This window comes from Rhinatrema bivittatum, chromosome 5 (assembly GCF_901001135.1).
Source record: "Rhinatrema bivittatum chromosome 5, aRhiBiv1.1, whole genome shotgun sequence".
NCBI classification, from domain to species: domain Eukaryota; kingdom Metazoa; phylum Chordata; class Amphibia; order Gymnophiona; family Rhinatrematidae; genus Rhinatrema; species Rhinatrema bivittatum.
Window position 1 is genome coordinate 296,002,474 of NC_042619.1, and position 19,167 is coordinate 296,021,640.

The 19,167-nt window shown below is 44.0% G+C and overlaps 1 protein-coding gene across 3 annotated transcripts in view; it reads right to left on the reverse strand.

The window, feature by feature from the left end:
• Positions 1 to 19,167, reverse strand: part of LOC115092811 (disintegrin and metalloproteinase domain-containing protein 9-like) — a 501,882-nt gene that overhangs the window by 261,617 nt on the left and 221,098 nt on the right. For all 3 annotated transcript variants that reach the window (XR_003857086.1, XM_029604141.1, XM_029604140.1), the window contains one exon: positions 18,080 to 18,213. Coding sequence is in view for 2 of the 3 variants with exons in the window: in XM_029604141.1 (XP_029460001.1) it covers positions 18,080 to 18,213 (134 nt within the window). In the remaining variant the exon portion in view is untranslated. The remainder of the gene's footprint in view (positions 1 to 18,079; positions 18,214 to 19,167) is intronic.

Sequence of the window (19,167 nt, forward strand, 5' to 3'; positions counted from 1 at the left end):
AAGAGATATTGAGACACTATGTCCGTTCCAAAATGGTAGCCTGTTTTATGTTCAGATAAGTAATTTTTATTCTTATCTTTATGACAAAAAACGATACTAATATTGATAACGCTGTTTCTAGGTAGAAGTGATGTGATTCTATATTATTCATACGTACTGCATGCCCCTGAAGAAGCTATCCAGCGAAACACGGGCCGTGTTGGGCTCGTTGAAAATGAATGTTGAAGAGTCAATTCCGTCTTGAAAAATTGAGGGCATTTTAACAAAACTTAGAAAAATCTAAAAAAAATACATTTTCATTAAAAAGAATTTTTGAAGGTGGATGATTAGTAGACCGGTTGGTTACTTTTTAAGTTTCACAACGTCTGGCTTGCTGACACCTTCTAGGCTATATTAAAAATTATTTTCTGGTTTCCACTATTCTTTGATGAAGATTTTAATTTCCCCAATATTGACTGGGTAAATGTAACATCAGGACTTGTTAGAGACATAAAGTTCCTGGATGTAATAAATGACTGCTTCATGGAGTAGTTGGCTCAGGAACCAACAAGAGAGGGAGCTATTTTAGATTTAATTCTTAGTGGAACGCAGGATTTGGTGAGAGAGGTAATGGTGGTGGGGCCACTTGGCAATAGTGATCATAACATTATCAAATTGAAACAAATAACTGGAAGGGGGGACAATAAGTAAAATAAATAAATAAATAAAGGTGGAAGGAAGGCAAAATGATTACCGGCAAGGTTAAAAGGTGAGGTGAAAGAGGCTATTTTAGCCAAAAATCCTTCAAAAAATTGGAAAAAGGATCCAGCTGAAGAAAATAGGATAAACATAAGCATTCTCAAGTTAAGTGTAAAACATTGATAAGACAGGCGAAGAGAAAACTTGAACTGAAGTTGGCCATAGAGGCAAAAACTCATAATAAAAACGTTTTAAAATATATCCGAAGCAAGAAACCTGTGAGGGAGTCGGTTGGACCATTAGATGACAGAGGGGTTAAAGGGGCTCTAAGGGAAGATAAGGCCACTGCAGAAAGACTATATGAATTCTTGGCTTCTGTGTTTACTAATGAGGATGTTGGGGAGATACCAGTTTCGGAGATGGTTTTCAAGGGTGATGAGTCAGATGAACTGAACCAAATCACTGTGAACCTGGAAGATGTAAGTATGCCAGATTGACAAACTAAAGAGTAGCAAATCACCTGGACCAATGGTATGCATCCTAGGGTACTGAAGGAACTAAAAAATGAAATTTCTGTTCTATTAGTTAAAATTTGTAACCTATCATTAAAATCATCTATTGCACCTGAAGACTGGAGAGTTGCCAATGTAACCCCAATATTTAAAAAGGGCTCCAGGAGCAATCCAGGAAACTATAGACCAGTGAGCCTGATTTCAGTACCAGGAAAAATAGTGGAAACTATTCTAAAGATCAAAATCGTACAGCATATAATACGATCAAAAGATATTTACCACCATGGTCAGATTTCGATACTGCCTCTGAAAAGGAAATAGAAAGTTTGCTAGGGAAACTAAATCCTGCCAATCATCCCTTAGATGCAATTAATACAGTTACTCTTAAACAATGCTCTGAAACCAAACTTTCTAAAAGAATCTATTAAATTAAATCCCTTACTGTAACCTTTCCCCACAATTTTAATTCCTCAGCAGTCTGCTTATATCTTTCAAACAAAAGCAAGTCAAGTAAACCAGTTCTCCCCCACCGTGTCCTACTGTAATATGAATGCCTGGAGCTTTATCCTTCCCCCTTTGCTTTACCTGCCAACCCAGTTAACTCTCCAGCTCCCAGTGCCCTTGCAAGTGCTGAAACTGCCATAACAATTGTAATGCAATATACTACAGCAGAAATCAGACATAAATAAAAACCAGATTGCAAGCTACACTTTCCCTTTTTTATGTTCTTCTAATAATCCCTCAGCCTCGCAAGCAGGGCAAGGGCTTTAAACCATAGGCTAACTGGCACTGTTGTTAAATTTCCTTGTATAGTTTTTTCCAGTACACATTTATTAACAAGTATACAGACAAATAATTCACAATCACTTTTAATAAGTTCTCCTTAAGTAAAAATAGTCTACAATGGGTGTCCCCAAAGTAGATGAAAAGAAATAGTGCATTTGGCCAAAAAGAAATCTTTCAAAACCAATCTACCATAGCAGAAATTCTGTTAACTGCCGTAACTTTTGTAAAGATACCTTCAGCTGGAAATACCCCCTTAGTGGCATGATGCCATTTAAACATATATCGGACTGATTGTGGTCCATAATTTTTCCACATATAATGGGCAGGGATTTTTAATGGTGGTTCTGGTATTTGTTTGCTGGGTAAGTACGTAGCCCTCACTGAACTTCCCATTTATCTACTGGAGGTAACAAGGGAGGTAAGGAGCCTGGCTTGACTTATTTTAGTGCAAAGCAGCAGTAAGATGGTTCTTGATACTGCCAAACAGGAGCGCTAGCATGGCCCTGTTTCATGGGCCTAGGCTTGATCTGGGAAACCTACCCAGTTTTGATTTGGCTAGGTGCCAACCCTCCACGGATTACACCTGCACACCTGGTACCTGCCTACTCACAAGCCAGATAGAATGAAAATACTGATAATGCTGGGCTGCTGTGACTTACCTAGAGCATCATTCTCCATTTTTTCATGGACATACTGGAAGTAAGCTGGAAGGGGGGGCATCCCAAAACCCCTAACCAAGTCCAAATCAGAGACAGCACTATAGGAAACTTGGAAAGAACCAGGCTGCAAGCTTTTTTCTTTTCTCAAAACTTACCATCCCTCTGCTGTCTCCAAGGATAGAGGGAGAGTGTGCTGTCAGTATGTCCTGCTGCCAGACCCACCAAGGAAACAATGTCACTAGGAACCACACAGTGCTTGACCTATAGGTGCAAGAACTCAGACCCACCAATTCAAACAACAGTTTCCAAGGGGGAAGGGAGAAGCAGTATCAACAGGAGCATCGACCAAAGTATCCTCAAAACTCAGCCTATGCTCTATCAGGAACCTGAGCCAATGACCTTCCTAGACGCGGCCTACTCCAAGCTACTGCACCAGTTCACATGGCTGCACCATTTGCTAGAAATGCAGAAAAGCTGTAGGCTGCAGTAGATTTCTATAAGAGGAATGAAGTCAACTTTTTGATTTCAGTCCCAATCTGCTGACAGAGGGAAATAGAAAAAAAATTGGTTCTTACCTGCTAATTTTTGCTCTTGTAGTACCACAGATCAGTCCAGACTTCTGGGTTTTGCCTCCCTTCCAGCAGATGGAGACAGAGCTGTTTCACAGGCACCATCTCTTAACCAGGTGTGCCACTTGCATCTCTTCAGTATTAATCAGTAACCAAGCATAAAACACTCTAACAAAACAATCAACCAATTAACTTTGCTATATCCCCTGGAAGGAACAGAGGAAAAGGAAAATCGCTAGTAAATTTATAACCCTTTGTAAAAGGGCTAATGGGAATCCTGTGCCATTTTTCAGAATTAATCAAAAATATTAAAGAAGACAGATCGAGCGGACTCTCTAAAACCCCTCTCCACTATTGGGCAGGACTCTGGACTGATGTGGTACTACAGGAATGAACATTAGCAGGTAAGAACCAATTTTCCTTTCTCTGTACATAACCAGATCAGTCCACTCCTGAGATCTACCAAGGCTTCCTTAACCGGGGTGGGACTGAGAGAGTCCCGTTCAAAGAAAACTTTCACCAAAATTGCTGACGTCCGGGGCCTGGATGTCCAATTGGTAGTGTCTGGCAAAGGTATGTAAAGACTTCCAAGTAGCCACCCTACAAATCTCTTGTGGCGAAACTAATTGGCATTCTGCCCAGAGGGCCTGGGAACGGGTAGAAAGAGCCCTTAACCCCTCTGGGATAGAACGACTGCAACAAATATATGTAGCAACAATAGCCTCCTTCAACCAACGCACAATCGTGGCCTTCAGCACCTTCTGACCCTTTTTTGCACCACTCCATAGCACAAGAAGGTGATCCAACAGCCTGAAACTGTTAGTGGCCTCTAGATACTGCAGCAATGCCCTTCCAACATACATATGTCTCAATTCCTTGGCTTAAGACATATCAATCTCCAGATTTTGAAAGGCTGGAAGCTCCACTGCCTGGCTTAAGTGAAAAGCTGAAACTACCTTCGGCAGAAAAGACGGAACCATCCTTAGGGATACCCCGCCATCCAAAATCCGCAAAAAGGATTCCCTACATGACAGGCTTTGAAGTCAGACACCCTTCTGGCCGAACAAATGGCAACCAAGAAAACTGCCTTCAGAGTGAAATCCTTCATGGTAGCTCTCTTTAGAGGCACAAACAGAGCTTCACACATACCCTTGAGGACCAAGTTAAGGCTCCAGGAAGGACACACTTTATGAATGGGGGGAGGGTGCAAATGCTTCACTCTGTGGAGAAAACATTTTATTTTATTTATTTATTTAAAGGCTTTTATATACCGGAGTTCATGTACTAGTACATACCACTTCGGTTTACACAGAACCAATATTGGAAAATTACATCAAACAAGTGGGTATAAAATAACAACAAGGCTAACTTAGTAGGAACTTAGAACTAGAGGTAAAGGAGAGAACAGGACCAAGTGGTAACAGATCAATGTAAATAGCTAAATAATAAATACAAATTCTTACAATAAATACAAATGCTTACAGATTACAGTCTTCAAAATCTAAGTTTACAACTTCAGAATAAGGTTTACATCTACAAGAACTAACGGTTACATCTTCAAGGTTTGTAGACTTCAAAGCTAAGGTTACATCTGAATTAAAAGGTATTGGTGTAGCATGCTGTAAATTTAATGATTGGGAATATGAGACCAAGAAATACAATTAAGAGTTGCGGCATCAGACATCTGGTTAACGTGATTATGAAATGCATGAATGAGTCTAGTTCTGGGACTTGGCTCTGAGCGAAAACTTTAAGTGAAGGCTTTTGTAAAGAGCCAGGTTTTGAGTTTCTTTTTGAATGTTCGAGTACAGGTTTCAAGACGAATGTCCGTGGGGAGGGCATTCCAGTGGAGGGGGCTGGCAGTCGAGAATGCACGTTTCTTGAGTGAGGACTTGGCAGAAGGTACGTGTAAGGTGCCTAAGTAACTGGTTCTGATTGGTCTTGATGATGCATGTGGACGAAGTGGACAGCTTAGATCTAGCGACGTTTGGGAATGGATGGTCTTGTGTGTTATAGTTAGCACTTTGAAAATGATTCTGGATCTGATAGGGAGCCAGTGTAAGTTTTTTAGTATGGGTGTTATGTGTTCACCTCTGCTGGTGTTAGTAAGAATCCTGGCAGCGGAGTTCTGCAACATTTGTAGAGGTTTGGTGGTGATGGCTGGAAGGCCAATAAGCAGAGAGTTGCAGTAATCGATTTTAGAAAATAGAATTGTTTGGAGGACTGTTCTAAAGTTCTGAAAATGTAGGAGAGGTTTCAACTTTTTCAGAACGTGTAGTTTGTAATAGCATTCTTTCGTTGTGTTCTTGACAAATTCTTTGAGGTTCAGCCTATTGTCTAAGGTAACACCAAGGTCTCTTACTTGAGTGGAATTGATCATTGGATGTGTGGTTAGGTTGTTGGTAGGCTGAAGGTTCTCATCTGGAGTGATTAGCAAAAGTTCCGTTTTTGACGTATTAAGTACTAGGTTAAGGCTAGAGAGGTGTGAGTTTATGGACTGTAGACAATTGTTCCAGAAGTTGATGGTGCTGGAGATGGAGTCAGTGATTGGCAGCAGAATCTGGACATAGTCTGCGTATATGAAGTCCAGATGCACCGCCAAAGTAGCTCCATGTACCTTGCCCCGCAAGCAGCCCAAGGCCGACACCTGCGCTCTGAGGGAGTTAAAGGACAAAGCTTTTGTTAGGTTTTTCTTAAAAAAGACAAAATCTGCACCACTGAAGCTTGCCAAGAACTGACCTCCTAATCCATACATCAAGACTCAAAGACTCTCCAAACCCAAACATACGCCAAGGAAGTAGAAGTCTTACAAGCTAGCATCAGAGTACAACTAATATCCTCCAGATATCCCTTCTTCCTTAATTGACACCTTCCAAAAGCCAAGCCGCTAGACAAAAGCAATCTGCTTGATCTGAAAATATAGGACCTTGCCATAGAAGATTCTGTAGATGGCCCAGCCTCAGGGGACCGTCCACTGCTAGACTGATCAGATCAACAAACCAAGGTCACGAGAATCACCTTCCCTAGGTGGACCTCTATTATTCTTAGAACCTTGCCCACCAGAGGCCAGGGAGGAAGACAAAACCATTACCGGCATGGTTAAAAGGTGAGGTGAAAGAAGCTATTTTAGCCAAAAAATCTTCATTCAAAAATTGGAAGAAGGATCCAACAGAAGAAAATAGGATAAAGCATTAGCATTGGCAAGTTAAATGTAAGACACTGAAAAGACAGGATAGAGAAAACTTGAAAAAAAGTTGGCCGTAGAGGCAAAAACTCAGAGTAACAACGTTTTAAAACATATCAGATGCAGAAAGCCTGTGAGGGAGTCAGTTGGACCATTAGATGATCGAGGAGTTAAAGGCGCACTTAGAGAAGATAAGGCCATTGTAGAAAGATTAAATGATTCTTTGCTTGTTGGGGAGATACCCGTTCCGGAGAAGGTTTTCAAGGGTAATGATTCAGATGGACTGAACCAAATCACGGTGAACCTAGAAGATGTGGTAGGCCTGATTGACAAACTGAAGATGCTATATACCCCAGGGTTCTGAAGGAACTCAAAAATGAAATTTCAGATCTATTGGTAAAAATTTGTAACCTATCATTAAAATCATCCATTGTACCTGAAGACTGGAGGGTGGCTAATGTAACCCCAATATTTAAAAAGGGCTCCAGGGGCGATCCGGGAAACTACAGACCAGTTAGCCTGACTTCAGTGCTAGAAAAAATAGTAGAAACTGTTCTAAATATCAAAATCACAGAAGATATAGAAAGACATGTTTTAATGGAACAAAGTCAGCATGGCTTTACCCAAGGCAAGTCTTGTCTCCCAAATCTGCTTCACTTTTTTGAAGGAGTTAATAAACATGTGGATAAAGGTGAACCTGTAGATGTAGTGTACTTGGATTTTCAGAAGGCATTTGACAAAGTTCCTCATGAGAGACTTCTAGGAAAAGTAAAAAGTCATGGGATAGGTGGTGATGTCCTTTCGTGGATTGCAAACTGGCTAAAAGCCAGGAAACAGAGGACAATTTTCTGTGGAAGGGAGTGGGCAGTGCAGTGCCTCAGGGATCTGTATTGGGACCATTACTTTTCAATATATTTATAAATGATCTGGAAAGAAATACGATGAGTGAGGTAATCAAATTTGCAAATGATACAAAATTGTTCAGAGTAGTTAAATCACAAGCAGATTGTGATAAATTACAGGAAGATCTTGTGAGGCTGGAAAATTGGTCATCAAAATGGCAGGTGAAATTTAATGTGGACAAGTGCAAGGTGATGCATATAGGGAAAAATAACCCATGCTATAGTTACACAATGTTAGATTCCATATTAGGTGCTACTAACCAAGAAAGAGCTAGGCATCTTAGTGGATAACACATTGAAATAGTCTGTTCATTGTGCTGCAGCAGTCAAAAAAGCAAACAGAATGTTAGGAATTATTAGAAAGGGAATGGTGAATAAAAAAACAGAAAATGTCATAATGCCTTTATCGCTCCATGGTGAGACCGCACCTTGAATACTGTGTACAATTCTGGTCGCCGCATCTCACAAAGATATAGTTGCGATGGAGAAGGTACAGAGAAGGGCAACCAAAATGATAAAGGGAATGGAACAGCTCCCCTATGAGGAAAGACTAAAGAGGTTAGGACTTTTCAGCTTGGAGAAGAGACGGCTGAGGGGGGACATGATAGAGGTGTTTAAAATCATGAGAGGTCTAGAACGGGTAGATGTGAATCAGTTTTTTACTCTTTCGGATAATAGAAAGACTAGGGGGCACTCCATGAAGTTAACATGTAGCACATTTAAAACTAATCAGAGAAAGTTCTTTTTCACTCAACGCACAATTAAACTCTGGAATTTGTTGCCAGAAGATGTGGTTAGTGCAGTTAGTATAGCTGTGTTTAAAAAAGGATTGGATAAGTTCTTGAAGGAGAAGTCCATTACTTGCTATTAATTAAGTTGACTTAGAAAATAGCCACTGCTATTACTAGCAACGGTAACATCGAATAGACTTAGTTTTTGGGTTCTTATGGCCTGGATTGGCCACTCTTGGAGACAGGATGCTGGGCTTGATGGACCCTTGGTCTGACCCAGTATGGTATGTTCTTATCTTTCTTGTAAATAGGATTACGAACAAATTTTGAGTTACAAACAGATCTCGATTTACAACCAAAATATTTCTATTTTGAGAGAGAGAGAGAGAGAGAGAGAGAGAGAGAGACTAATCATAATGCCCTCACTCTAGATAGGTATTTATATCTCTATGGGATGCCCACTTAGTAACTCGAGGTGAGATTTAGGTATTAGTGTAGGGGTTAGGAGCCCCTTTGACATTCAGAGTGAGACGTACAAACAGAATAGTGCTCTCTTGTGAAGATTTGATGACCTTCGGAGTGAGGAAACTTAGCCAAAGATGAGATTTGTGCAATGTTCTCTCAACCTAACTTGATGTTACCCAGGTAGAGACTCCATATAGTTACCGTGTTACCTTCTGCTACTGGCTTCTTCTTCTCCCTAGTTCCATTACATTTGTTTTATTGTAACTTTTGCCTTTTCCTCTATGTTAATGTTATAATCCTCTGTTCCTTGTAAACCGAAATGATATGATCTGTATCATGAATGTCGGTATAAAAAAGCACCAAATAAATAAATAAATAAAATATGCAGATATCGTAAAGGACCTGGTGGAGGAGATGAAATTGTTGTTTCTGGTAGGCTAGGCTCATTTTATAACTTTTTGGTGAGTACACTAGGAAATTATTGGTGTTTCTGGTAATTACAGACATTATACAACCATTTTTTATTATAGAAATGGTTAGGTAAGGGATGCTTTTGGGAGGTTTGGAACGCATTATGGGTATTTCCATTATTTCCTATGGAAAAAATAGTCTTGACTTACAACCAACTTGAGTTACAACCAGCCCTCTGGAACCAATTGAGTTCGTAAGTCGAGGGACCACTGTATTTTGATTTTCAGAAGATATTTGACAAAGTTCCTCATGAGAGGCTTCTAGGAAAAGTAAAAAGTCATCGGATAGGTGGCAATGTCCTTTCGTGGATTACAAACTGGCTAAAAGGCAGGAAACAGAGAGTACGATTAAATGGACAATTTTCTCAGTGGAGGGGAGTGGGCAGTGGAGTGCCTCAGAGATCTGTACTGGGACCTGTGCTTTTCAATATATTTCTAAATGATCTGGAAAGGAATACGAGTGAGATAATCAAATTTGCAGATGATACAAAATTATTCAGAGTAGTTAAATCACAAGCGGATTGTGATAAATTGCAGGAAGACCTTGTGAGACAAGAAAACTGGTTCTTACCTGATCATTTTCGTTCCTGTAGTAACACGGATCAGTCCAGACCATGGGTTATGCTTCCCTTCCAGCAGATGGAGACGGAGAAAAACTTGAAAGGCACCCTCATTTAACCTGGTGCACCACCTGCATCCTTTCAGTATATAGAGTATCAAAGCAGATTAGCAATGAATACATATACAGTGCAGCTCACTGCTTCAACGGCAGTGGGGAATGAAGATAAGAGGATTTACATTCAGACAACTACCAACTGGGATTGAATTGCATAGTCTGGGTAAACAAATAAGAGTGGGGGTAGCTTGCTTGTTGCGGCGGTTACTACCCCGAACCAATTAAGCCTGATACTTCACTTTGAATACATATACAGTGGAGCTCACTGCTTCAACAGCAGGGGAAATGAAGAAAAGAGGATTTATAGTAAGACAACCAACAAGGACTAAATTGCACAGGCTGGGTAAAAAAATAAGTGTGGGAGTAGCTTGCTTATTGTGGCGGTTACTATCCCTAACCAATTAGGCTTGATACTTCACTTTTATGCAGCTCCAGCACTGCTCTCTACATCAATGGCAGGGGTGAAAGGAAATTAGAACCAAAAAGTTACCAATAAGGGCCCTGACCTCAGCAGTCAGAGTAACAGTAAGTATGAGAAAAATAACTGTGAAAGCTTGCTGGGCAGACTGGATGGGCCGTTTTGTCTTCTTCTGCCGTCATTTTCTATGTTTCTATGAATCAAGCAAGAATTTTAAGAAATTTAAGAACATATAAACATGTAACCGTAGCTTTCTTTCTTAGTATGCTGCAATAACCTAACCTGAACATGCGTGCGCAGACTTTACAGATCCCCGTTACCCATTCCTAATCTTTGGGCGGGCGTTTGCACTGATCCGTGGTACTAAAGGTACGAAAATATTCAGGTAAGAACCAATTTTCTTTTCCCTGTACATACCCGGATCAGTCCAGACCATGGGATGTACTAAAGCTTCCCTAAACCGGGTGGGACCATGCGAGTCCCGCGCACAGTATGCCACTACCAAAATCTCCGGGCGCCTGAACGTCCAAGCGATAGTGGCGAGCAAAGGTGTGGAGCGTCTTCCAAGTAGCAGCTCTGCAAATCTCCTGAGGCGATTCTAACTGGCATTCAGCCCATGAAGCTGCCTGAGAGTGAATAGAATGGGCCTTCAGTCCCTCAGGAACAGGTCTTCCATTACAAATGTATGCAGACGAAATGGCTTCTCTCAATCATTGTGCAATCGTCGTCTTAGACGCCTTGTGACCCTTCCTGGGACCGCTCCATAGGACAAACAAAAGATCTGAGAGTCTGAAAAAATTTGTGACTTCCAGGTAACGCAACAAGGAACGCCGAACATCAAGCCGACACAGCTCTCATGCAAGTTGTACCTCATTCGACAAATTAGGAAAGGCTGGAAGCTCAACTGACTAGGTTCCCTACAGGAGAGCGCCTGCAACTCAGATATTCAGCGAGCCGAGATACCGTTTTCAAGGTGAGATCCTTCAACGTTACTGCTTTAAGCGGTTCAAATGGCAGATCACACAACATCAAAGAACCAAATTAAGACTCCATGAGGGACATACCAGACTGACAGGGGGCTTTAAATGCCTCACTCCTCTGAGGAAACGCCCCACATCTGCATGTGATACCACCGAGCTACCAACCAGAGTGCCTAGGGCCGCCACCTGTAGCTGGAGGGAGTTAAAGGACAAGCCCTTGGCTAATCTATTTTGCAAAAAGCTTAGTATCTGAGCAATCATAGCGTGTCTGGGAAGAATCTCTCTCTCACGACACCAAGTCTCAAAAACTCTCCATACCCTAATGTATGAGAGGGAAGTAGATGTTTTTCTGGCTTGTGGCAATGTAGTGATGACCTCCTCAGAATAGCCCTTCTTCCTCAATCTCCTCCTTTCAAAAACCAAGCCGCTAGACAGAAGCGAGCTGCCTGGGCAAAATATATAGGCCCTTGACGGAGAAGTTGTGGAAGATGCTCGAGTCATAGGGGGCCATCCACAGTCAGATTGACGAGATCCGCAAACTACGGACGTGGGGGCCACTCGGGAGCCACTAGGATTACCCTCCCTGGGTGGACCTCTATCCTGCGAAGCACCTTGCCCACCAGAGGCCAAGGAGGAAACACATACAGGAGAACTGAGGTTGGCCAGGGAAGTACTAGTGCATCAACCTCTTCTGTGCCGTGATCCCTCCTGCGATTCACAACTTATAGCTAGTTCACCCTTAGTTACTTTTAAGGGATAGCCTAAACCCCAGAAACAGGGCAAGACTGCAGGCTCTGCATGACCTCCATTTGCTGGAGACAGAGAAATATTGAAGGGATGCAGGAGGTACACCAGGTTAAGTGAGGGTGCCTTTCAAGTTTTCTCCGTTTCCAACCTAGTGGAAGGGTCTGGACTGATCCAGGTACGTACAGCGAATGGAAAACTGGGCATCCAAATGGCAGATGAAATTTAATATGGATAAGTGCATAGTGATGCATATAGGGAAAAATAACCCATGCTATAGTTACACAATGTTAGGCTCCATATTAGGAGTTTCCACCCAAGAAAGATCTAGGCGTCATGGTGGATAACACATTTAAATCGTCGGTTCAGTGTGCTGCGGCAATCAAAAAAGCAAACAGAATGTTGGGAATTATTAGAAAGGGAATGGTGAATAAAACGGAAAATGTCATAATGCCTCTGTATCGCTCCATGGTGAGACTGCACCTTGAATACTGTGTACAATTCTGGTTGCTGCAACTCAAAAAAGATATAGTTGCGATGGAGAACGTACAGAGAAGGGCGACCAAAATGATAAAGGAGATGGAACAGCTCCCCTATGAGGAAAGATTAAAGAGGTTAGGACTGTTCAGCTTGGAGAAAAGAAGGCTGAGGGTGGATATGATAGAGGTGTTTAAAATCATGAGAGGTCTAGAACGGGTAAATGTGAATCGGTTATTTACTCTTTGAATAACAGAAGGACTAGGGGGCACTCTATAAAGTTAGCATGTGCATATTTAAAACGAATCGGAGAAAGTTCTTTTTCTCTCAACGCACAATTAAACTCTGGAATTTGTTGCCAGGGGATGTGGTTGGTGCAGTTAATGTAGCTGGATTTAAAAAAGGATTGGATAAGTTCTTGGAGAAGACCATTACCTGCTATTAATTAAGTTGACTTAGAAAATAGGCACTGCTATTACTAGCATCAGTAATATGGGATAGACTTAGGGGTAGATTTTTTAAAGTTGTGCGTGGACGTCCATGTGCGTGCGCTACACGGCGCGCGCATATGGATGCCTGATTTTATAACATACACGCCTCTGGCTCCGCCCCACCCCGAAGCCCCGTGACTTGGATGCATCCTGGGGCTTTACGCACATCGCCCGGCTTTTAAAATCTACCCCTTAGTTTTTGGGTACTTGCCAGGTTCTTGAGGCCTGGATTGGCCATTGTTGGAAACAGGATGCTGAGCTTGATGGACCCTTGCTCTGACTCAGTATGGCATGTTCTTATGTTCTTAAACACGTAAATCAGAACATCATGTGGCCAAGGCAGCACTAGGGCATCAACCCCTTCTGCTCTGTGTTCTCTTCTGCAACTGAAGAAATGCGATGCCTTGGCGTTCCTTGGGGTTGCCATCAGGTCTATATGAGAAATGAGGGTCATCGCTTTCTCCAAAAGCTCCCATTCTCCTGGATCCAACCATTATTGGCTGAGAAAATCCACTTGCACATTGTTGGATCCCGCTATACGCGATGCAGCTATAAAGGCTAGATGCTGCTCCACCCAGGACATCAGCAACTCCGCTTCCATAGCAACTGCTTGTCTCTTCATATGTCCCTGGCGGTTGATGTAAACCACCGATGTTGCATTAACTGACAGAACTCTGACTGCATGGTTCTGCAGAAGGGGCAGAAATGCCTCGAGAGCCAGCTGCACCGCCCTCATCTCTAGGCGATTGATGGACCAGGTTGCTTCCTCTGCCAACCACTGACTCTGCACGGACTGGGACTGACACACTGCCCCCACCAACTGGTGAAACTTGCGTCGGTAGTCACTACCATCCATTGAGGCACTTCGAGGTCCACTTCACGGCAAAAGTTGTCCCGGGCAAGCAACCACAAAAGACTGGACCTAGCGAACTCTGAAAGCAGTAACAGAAGTTGAAACTGCTCTGAAATTGGATCCCAACGGGATAGCAACGCTTTCTGTAGAGTCTCATATGAGCAAATGCCCATGGGACCAGTTCCAAGGTCGAGGTCATGGACCTGGCTTCGACCTTGGAACCAAGGACCTGCAAGTAATCCCAGACCCTAGGCACTTGGGTCTCCAATAGGTTCCAAACTTGTGCTTGTAGCTTGAAAATCTGCTCCTCTGTAGCAAAGATCTTGCCCACATGGGGATCAAATTGCGCGCCCAAGAAATCCAGAACCTGTGAAGGGGAAAGGCGGCTCTTGGCCAGGTTCACGACCCAACTCAAGAATCTCAAGCGGTGCAATACCATTTCTACTGCCTGTCTGCAAAGATCCTTTGACTTCGCTCGAATGAGCCAGTTGTCCAGATATGGATGCATGAGCACCCTCTCCTTTCTGAGGGCCACCACTACCACCAATATTACCTTGATGAAAGTCCTCGGAGCAGAGGCTAGACCGAACGGGAGAGCACAAAACTGAAAAAGCTTCCTGAGGATTATGAACTTGAGATATCTCTGATGATCTCGGCATATCCCAATGTGCAAATACACTTCCGTGAGATCCAGGGTAGCCAAAAAACCCCCACTTCACACCGCCGCTATGACAGACCTGAGAGACTCCATCCTGAAACAGGGAACCTTGAGGGCCACATTCACCTTCTTCAAGTCTAGGATTGGGGGAAATATCCCATCCTTCTTCGACACCACACAATAAATGGAGTACCTTCCCATCCCCTTCTCATCCTGGGGAACGAGAACAATGGGCCCCCAGCATTCTTAGCCTTTGGATGGTCTGTTGAACAATAAGTGTCTTTGCTGGAGAAGCAAAACGGGATGTTTTGAACAGGCTTCTGAGTGGCCGAGCAAACTCTAAAGCATAGCCTTGTTCTATCATGGTCCAATGTGATCTTGATCCACTCCTCAGAAAAATAGAGTCAACTGACCCCTAATGGCCGGAACTGAAGAGTGGGTCGGCCTCGCTTCATTGTGCGGATTTGGTCCCTCTAGGCCCTTGGCTGGAGCACTCTTACTTCGTTCTGCATCTATAAAACAACTGGGACCAGGACTGAAACCTCCCCGAGGTCTGCCTCTGGCTTGAGCCCGCAGCCCTGTTCTGACGGAAACGCCTTTGGCCTCGAAAGTGAGAGCGAACCGGCAGAAAACCCTTTGGTCCTTTAGGCTTGTCTTCTGGTACCTTGTGCACCTTATCTCTGAACTGCTTTATCAACTGCTCCAAGTCCTCTCCAAAAAGGAGCTTGCCCTTAAAAGGGAGCGCTCACACCTGAGCCTTTGACGAAATGTCCTCTGACCAGTTGCGTAACAAGAGTCTTCTAGCTGATACCGCAGAGCCCATTGTCTTACAAGAGGTGCGAACAAGATCATACAAAGCGTCGGCTCCATAGACTGCTGCTGCTTCTAAGCGCTCCGTTTGTTCAGATTCTGGGGTGAGAGATCCCTGGCAACCTATAGCTGCTGCACCCATCTCAGGCTTGCCCACAGCATAAAACTGCTACACACTGCAGCACAGTTGTCCAGAGCAGAGACTTCAAAACCTTTTTTGAGGTGCACCTCAAGCTTTCTGTCCTGTAGATCCTTCACTGCCACCCCAGCTACTGGAAAGGTGATTCTCTTGGTGACCACAAAAATAGAAGCATCCACCTTCTGTTCCTTCAAGAGCTCCAGGGTCTCCTCAGGCAAGGGAAAAAGCTTATCCATAGCCCTGCTAACCTTTAGACCAGTCTCTGGAATGTCCCACTCCCTGACCATCAATTGCTTAACCATTCTATGAAAAGGAAAAGTCCTAGCCGAGCCCCTCAAACCAGCTATGTCCGGATCCATTGTGTCCTGTCTGGCTCCTCCAGTGGAACCGCTAATCCCAGCTCCGTCAGATATGTGGCATCAGAGGACCCAGTTCCTCTCTCTGAAATAGGCACATGACTTTTGGATTGTCACCCTCCATAGTGGGAATCATCCCTCCGGCTCCTCCTCCTGATCCGGGCCACTGTGGGGAGGAGGGTCACCAAGAGCAATTCCCCAGATGGTAGCCCCATCGGACTCTTCGGAGGAAAGGTTATCTGCAGCCCTCTGCACCAATGGACCACTGATTGTATGAATTCTCGTAGCCCCTGGCATCTCTGACAACCTAGGCAAGTTCCCAGGGGCCCTAATAAAATCTGGGGGAAAATGCGAAGGACCACAAAAATCCCCTCCCACGGATCAGGGTCCCCCCCCCACCGCATGCCCTTCTGAGGCCCCCTGGCAACAGCATTGGTGAGAGATCCCTTTCCCCTGCCACCCAGTTTTTAAGATGACCACAGTTCCCGCGCTCAACAGGAACAGGTCATCAGCGCCTTGACAAGCAGCCAGCAAGTTACCAGGGTTATGCTGCTTGGATGATGCCACCAGAGATCCCCTTGACAAGCCCTCCCCACCAGATAGGTAGCGGGACAATTGGCCAAGTTTAAAAAGCCACACGCAGTGCTCGCCACATGTGGAGCAGCGGCTGACACGTGGTATGGCCGGCACATCTGAGGTTGCATTATGGACGCCGACGCTAACAAAAAAGAGGATTGGGAACCGTGGGACCAAAGTGGTTTGGAAACCCCACCTCCATTCACTCCCAGCAATAGGCAAGAGCCAGAAAGCATCAGCAACCACTTCAGTGCTGCAAAGTGCTTTGCCTGTTTCTCCCTTCTTTTTTTTTTTTTTTTTTTTTAAACTTTACAAACAAGAAAGAAAGAAAAGGACTGCTTTCCTGAAGAAGGTGACAAAGACTTCACACAATTCTTGCTGAAGGGAAGGGAGCCGGACCACCAGCTGTCACCCCTGTGTCACAGAGAAAAATTGGGTTCCCAACCCCTGCTCATTTGCAACCTCCTACCAGGAGGGATGGTCCCAACAGGACCTGACAACCTTCTGGGAGGGAAATCTCAATTTTCTTTTCTAAATAGATATTTTTTTTTTATACTCAGGTACAGAACCGCAGATTTTGCACCACCTCTATCTGCTGGAGACAGAGAAATACTGAGGAGATGCAGGTGGCACACCAGGCTAAGAGAAGGTGCCTGAGAAACTTTCTGTCTCCGTCTGCTGGAAGGGAGGCAAAGTCCAGGAGTCTGGACTGATCTGGGTACGTACAGGGAACTTACTCATCTAGAAGGTCCGGTTGATAAGCAAAATGTTTTAAAACCATTTCTAATTGAGATTAAATGTAGTATGATATTCCTGCTATTGGAACACTAGAAAATCAAGGATGGTCCATTATCAGGGTAATTTTTAAAGAAAGATGTAAATATAACATACTATTGTAGCAATTTTCTAAAGGCCATTTATCGCATTAAGGGGCGGATTTTAAGAGCCCTGCTCGCGTAAATCCGCCCGGATTTACGCGAGCAGGGCCCTGCGCGCCGGTGCGCCTATTTTACATAGGCCTACCGGCACGCGCAGAACCCCGGGACTCGCGTAAGTCCCGGGGTTTTCCGAGGGGGGCGTGTCGGGGGGCGGGCCCGATCCGCGTGGCGTTTTCGGGGCGGGGCGTAGCATTTCGGGGGCGGGTCCGGGGGCGTGGTTACGGCCCGGGGCGGTCCGGGGGCGTGGCCTCACCCTCCGGACCCGCCCCCAGGTTGCGTCCCGGTGCGCTAGCGGCCCGCTAGCGCGCGGGGATTTACATCTCCCTCCGGGAGGCGTAAATCCCCCGACAAAGGTAAGGGGGGGGTTTAGACAGGGTCGGGGGGGTGGGTTAGGTAGGGGAAGGTGAGGGGAGGGCAGAAGAAAGTTCCCTCCGAGGCCGCTCTGATTTCGGAGCGGCCTCGGAGGGAACGGAGGTAGGCTGCGCGGCTCGGCGCACGCCGGCTATACGGAATCGGTAGCCTTGCGCGCGCCGATCCAGGATTTTACAAAGGTAAGGGGGGGGTTTAGACAGGGCCGGGGGGGGGTGGGTTAGGTAGGGGAAGGGAGGGGAAGGTGAGGGGAGGGCAGAAGAAAGTTCCCTCCGAGGCCGCTCCGATTTCGGAGTGGCCTCGGAGGGAACGGAGGTAGGCTGCACGGCTCGGCGCGCACCGGCTATACGGAATTGGTAGCCTTGCGCGCGCCGATCCAGGATTTTAGCGGCTACGCGCGTATCTACTAAAATCCAGCGTACTTTTGTTTGTGCCTGATGCGCCAACAAAAGTACGCCAAATCGCGCTTTTTGAAAATCTACCCCTAAGTGCAATTAACACAGGTAAAACCTATTGGCAATTCAATAGATATATTTGTAGCAATTTTCAAAAGCATTTGAAAATTGCTACAATACTACAATAATTTGCACCATTTCAAAGCTAAAATGATAAACTGTTTATTTTTAAAAAATACTCACGGCTTAACTTCTGCAGCCATGATGCAGGCCTCTGCTCCACATGAACAGTCACTTTTATCATGGTACATACCAACTGTATGTCCCAGCTGATGGGCAAGGATAGATGAAATTTGTTCTACATTATCATCTGGGAACTGAACAGAGCACAAGAGTACAAAGAAGATTAACTTTACCTTAGAACTGTGTGTACAAATTGTACTTTATTCTGGGAAATCACTGATATGTGTTCCCTTAACAGATATTCTAAAGACAGCATACATGGTGTCTGCAACAGAAATGAGACAGGCATCAATATTGCTCTGTCTTCATTTGGTTAACTATTCACCTGATCCTATTCAGGTGATGGTTTACACCACTACAGTCAAGAAATCACATGCTCAAGCATTATTCAGTTTCTATCTTTGGTAAACAACTGTGTATCTCACTAGGCAGTAGATTCCATAATTTGGTCAACTTTACAGTAAAACAGTAATCTTAAACCAAATTTTAATTTTAATTCTGCTTCGAAATCTGTCCTCTTGTTCTTTGAATATTGCCAGGCAAAAAAAATTATAACTAAATTTTCAAAAGCTTAACTAGAACTTGGATGCATAACATAAGGAGTTACATGTTTAAGATGGCCACAAGACAGATTTTCCAAAATCTAAAAATATGTTCATTCCATTATACACATAAAAAAAGGAGCAGTGTTTATGGCATACATGCATATCAAATGTTCAAAAATGGGTGTATAAATAGCCTGCCATCTACTCGTGCAACTCTGCATCATGTGTACGCACAGAAGTTGCTATTTTATAAGAGATTCATGTGAACACAGACAACTTATTTGCACAATTTTACAACTGCTACTTAATAGCGTAATTGATATCAGATGAATCTGTTTGCTATTTTTGGGTGAGGTCTGGGTGAACTAGAGGGAATTCAGGATGAAGTACTAGGAAGGTCTCGGTGAACTGGAGGTGGACTGGGTGATTTGGCAGAGATATCAGCAAACTGGTGATTTCAAGTACACGTGCATATTTTAAAATATATTGACTTACGCATATAAATCGGGGTTTAAGCATGCATGTTATATTTTTTTCATGTGT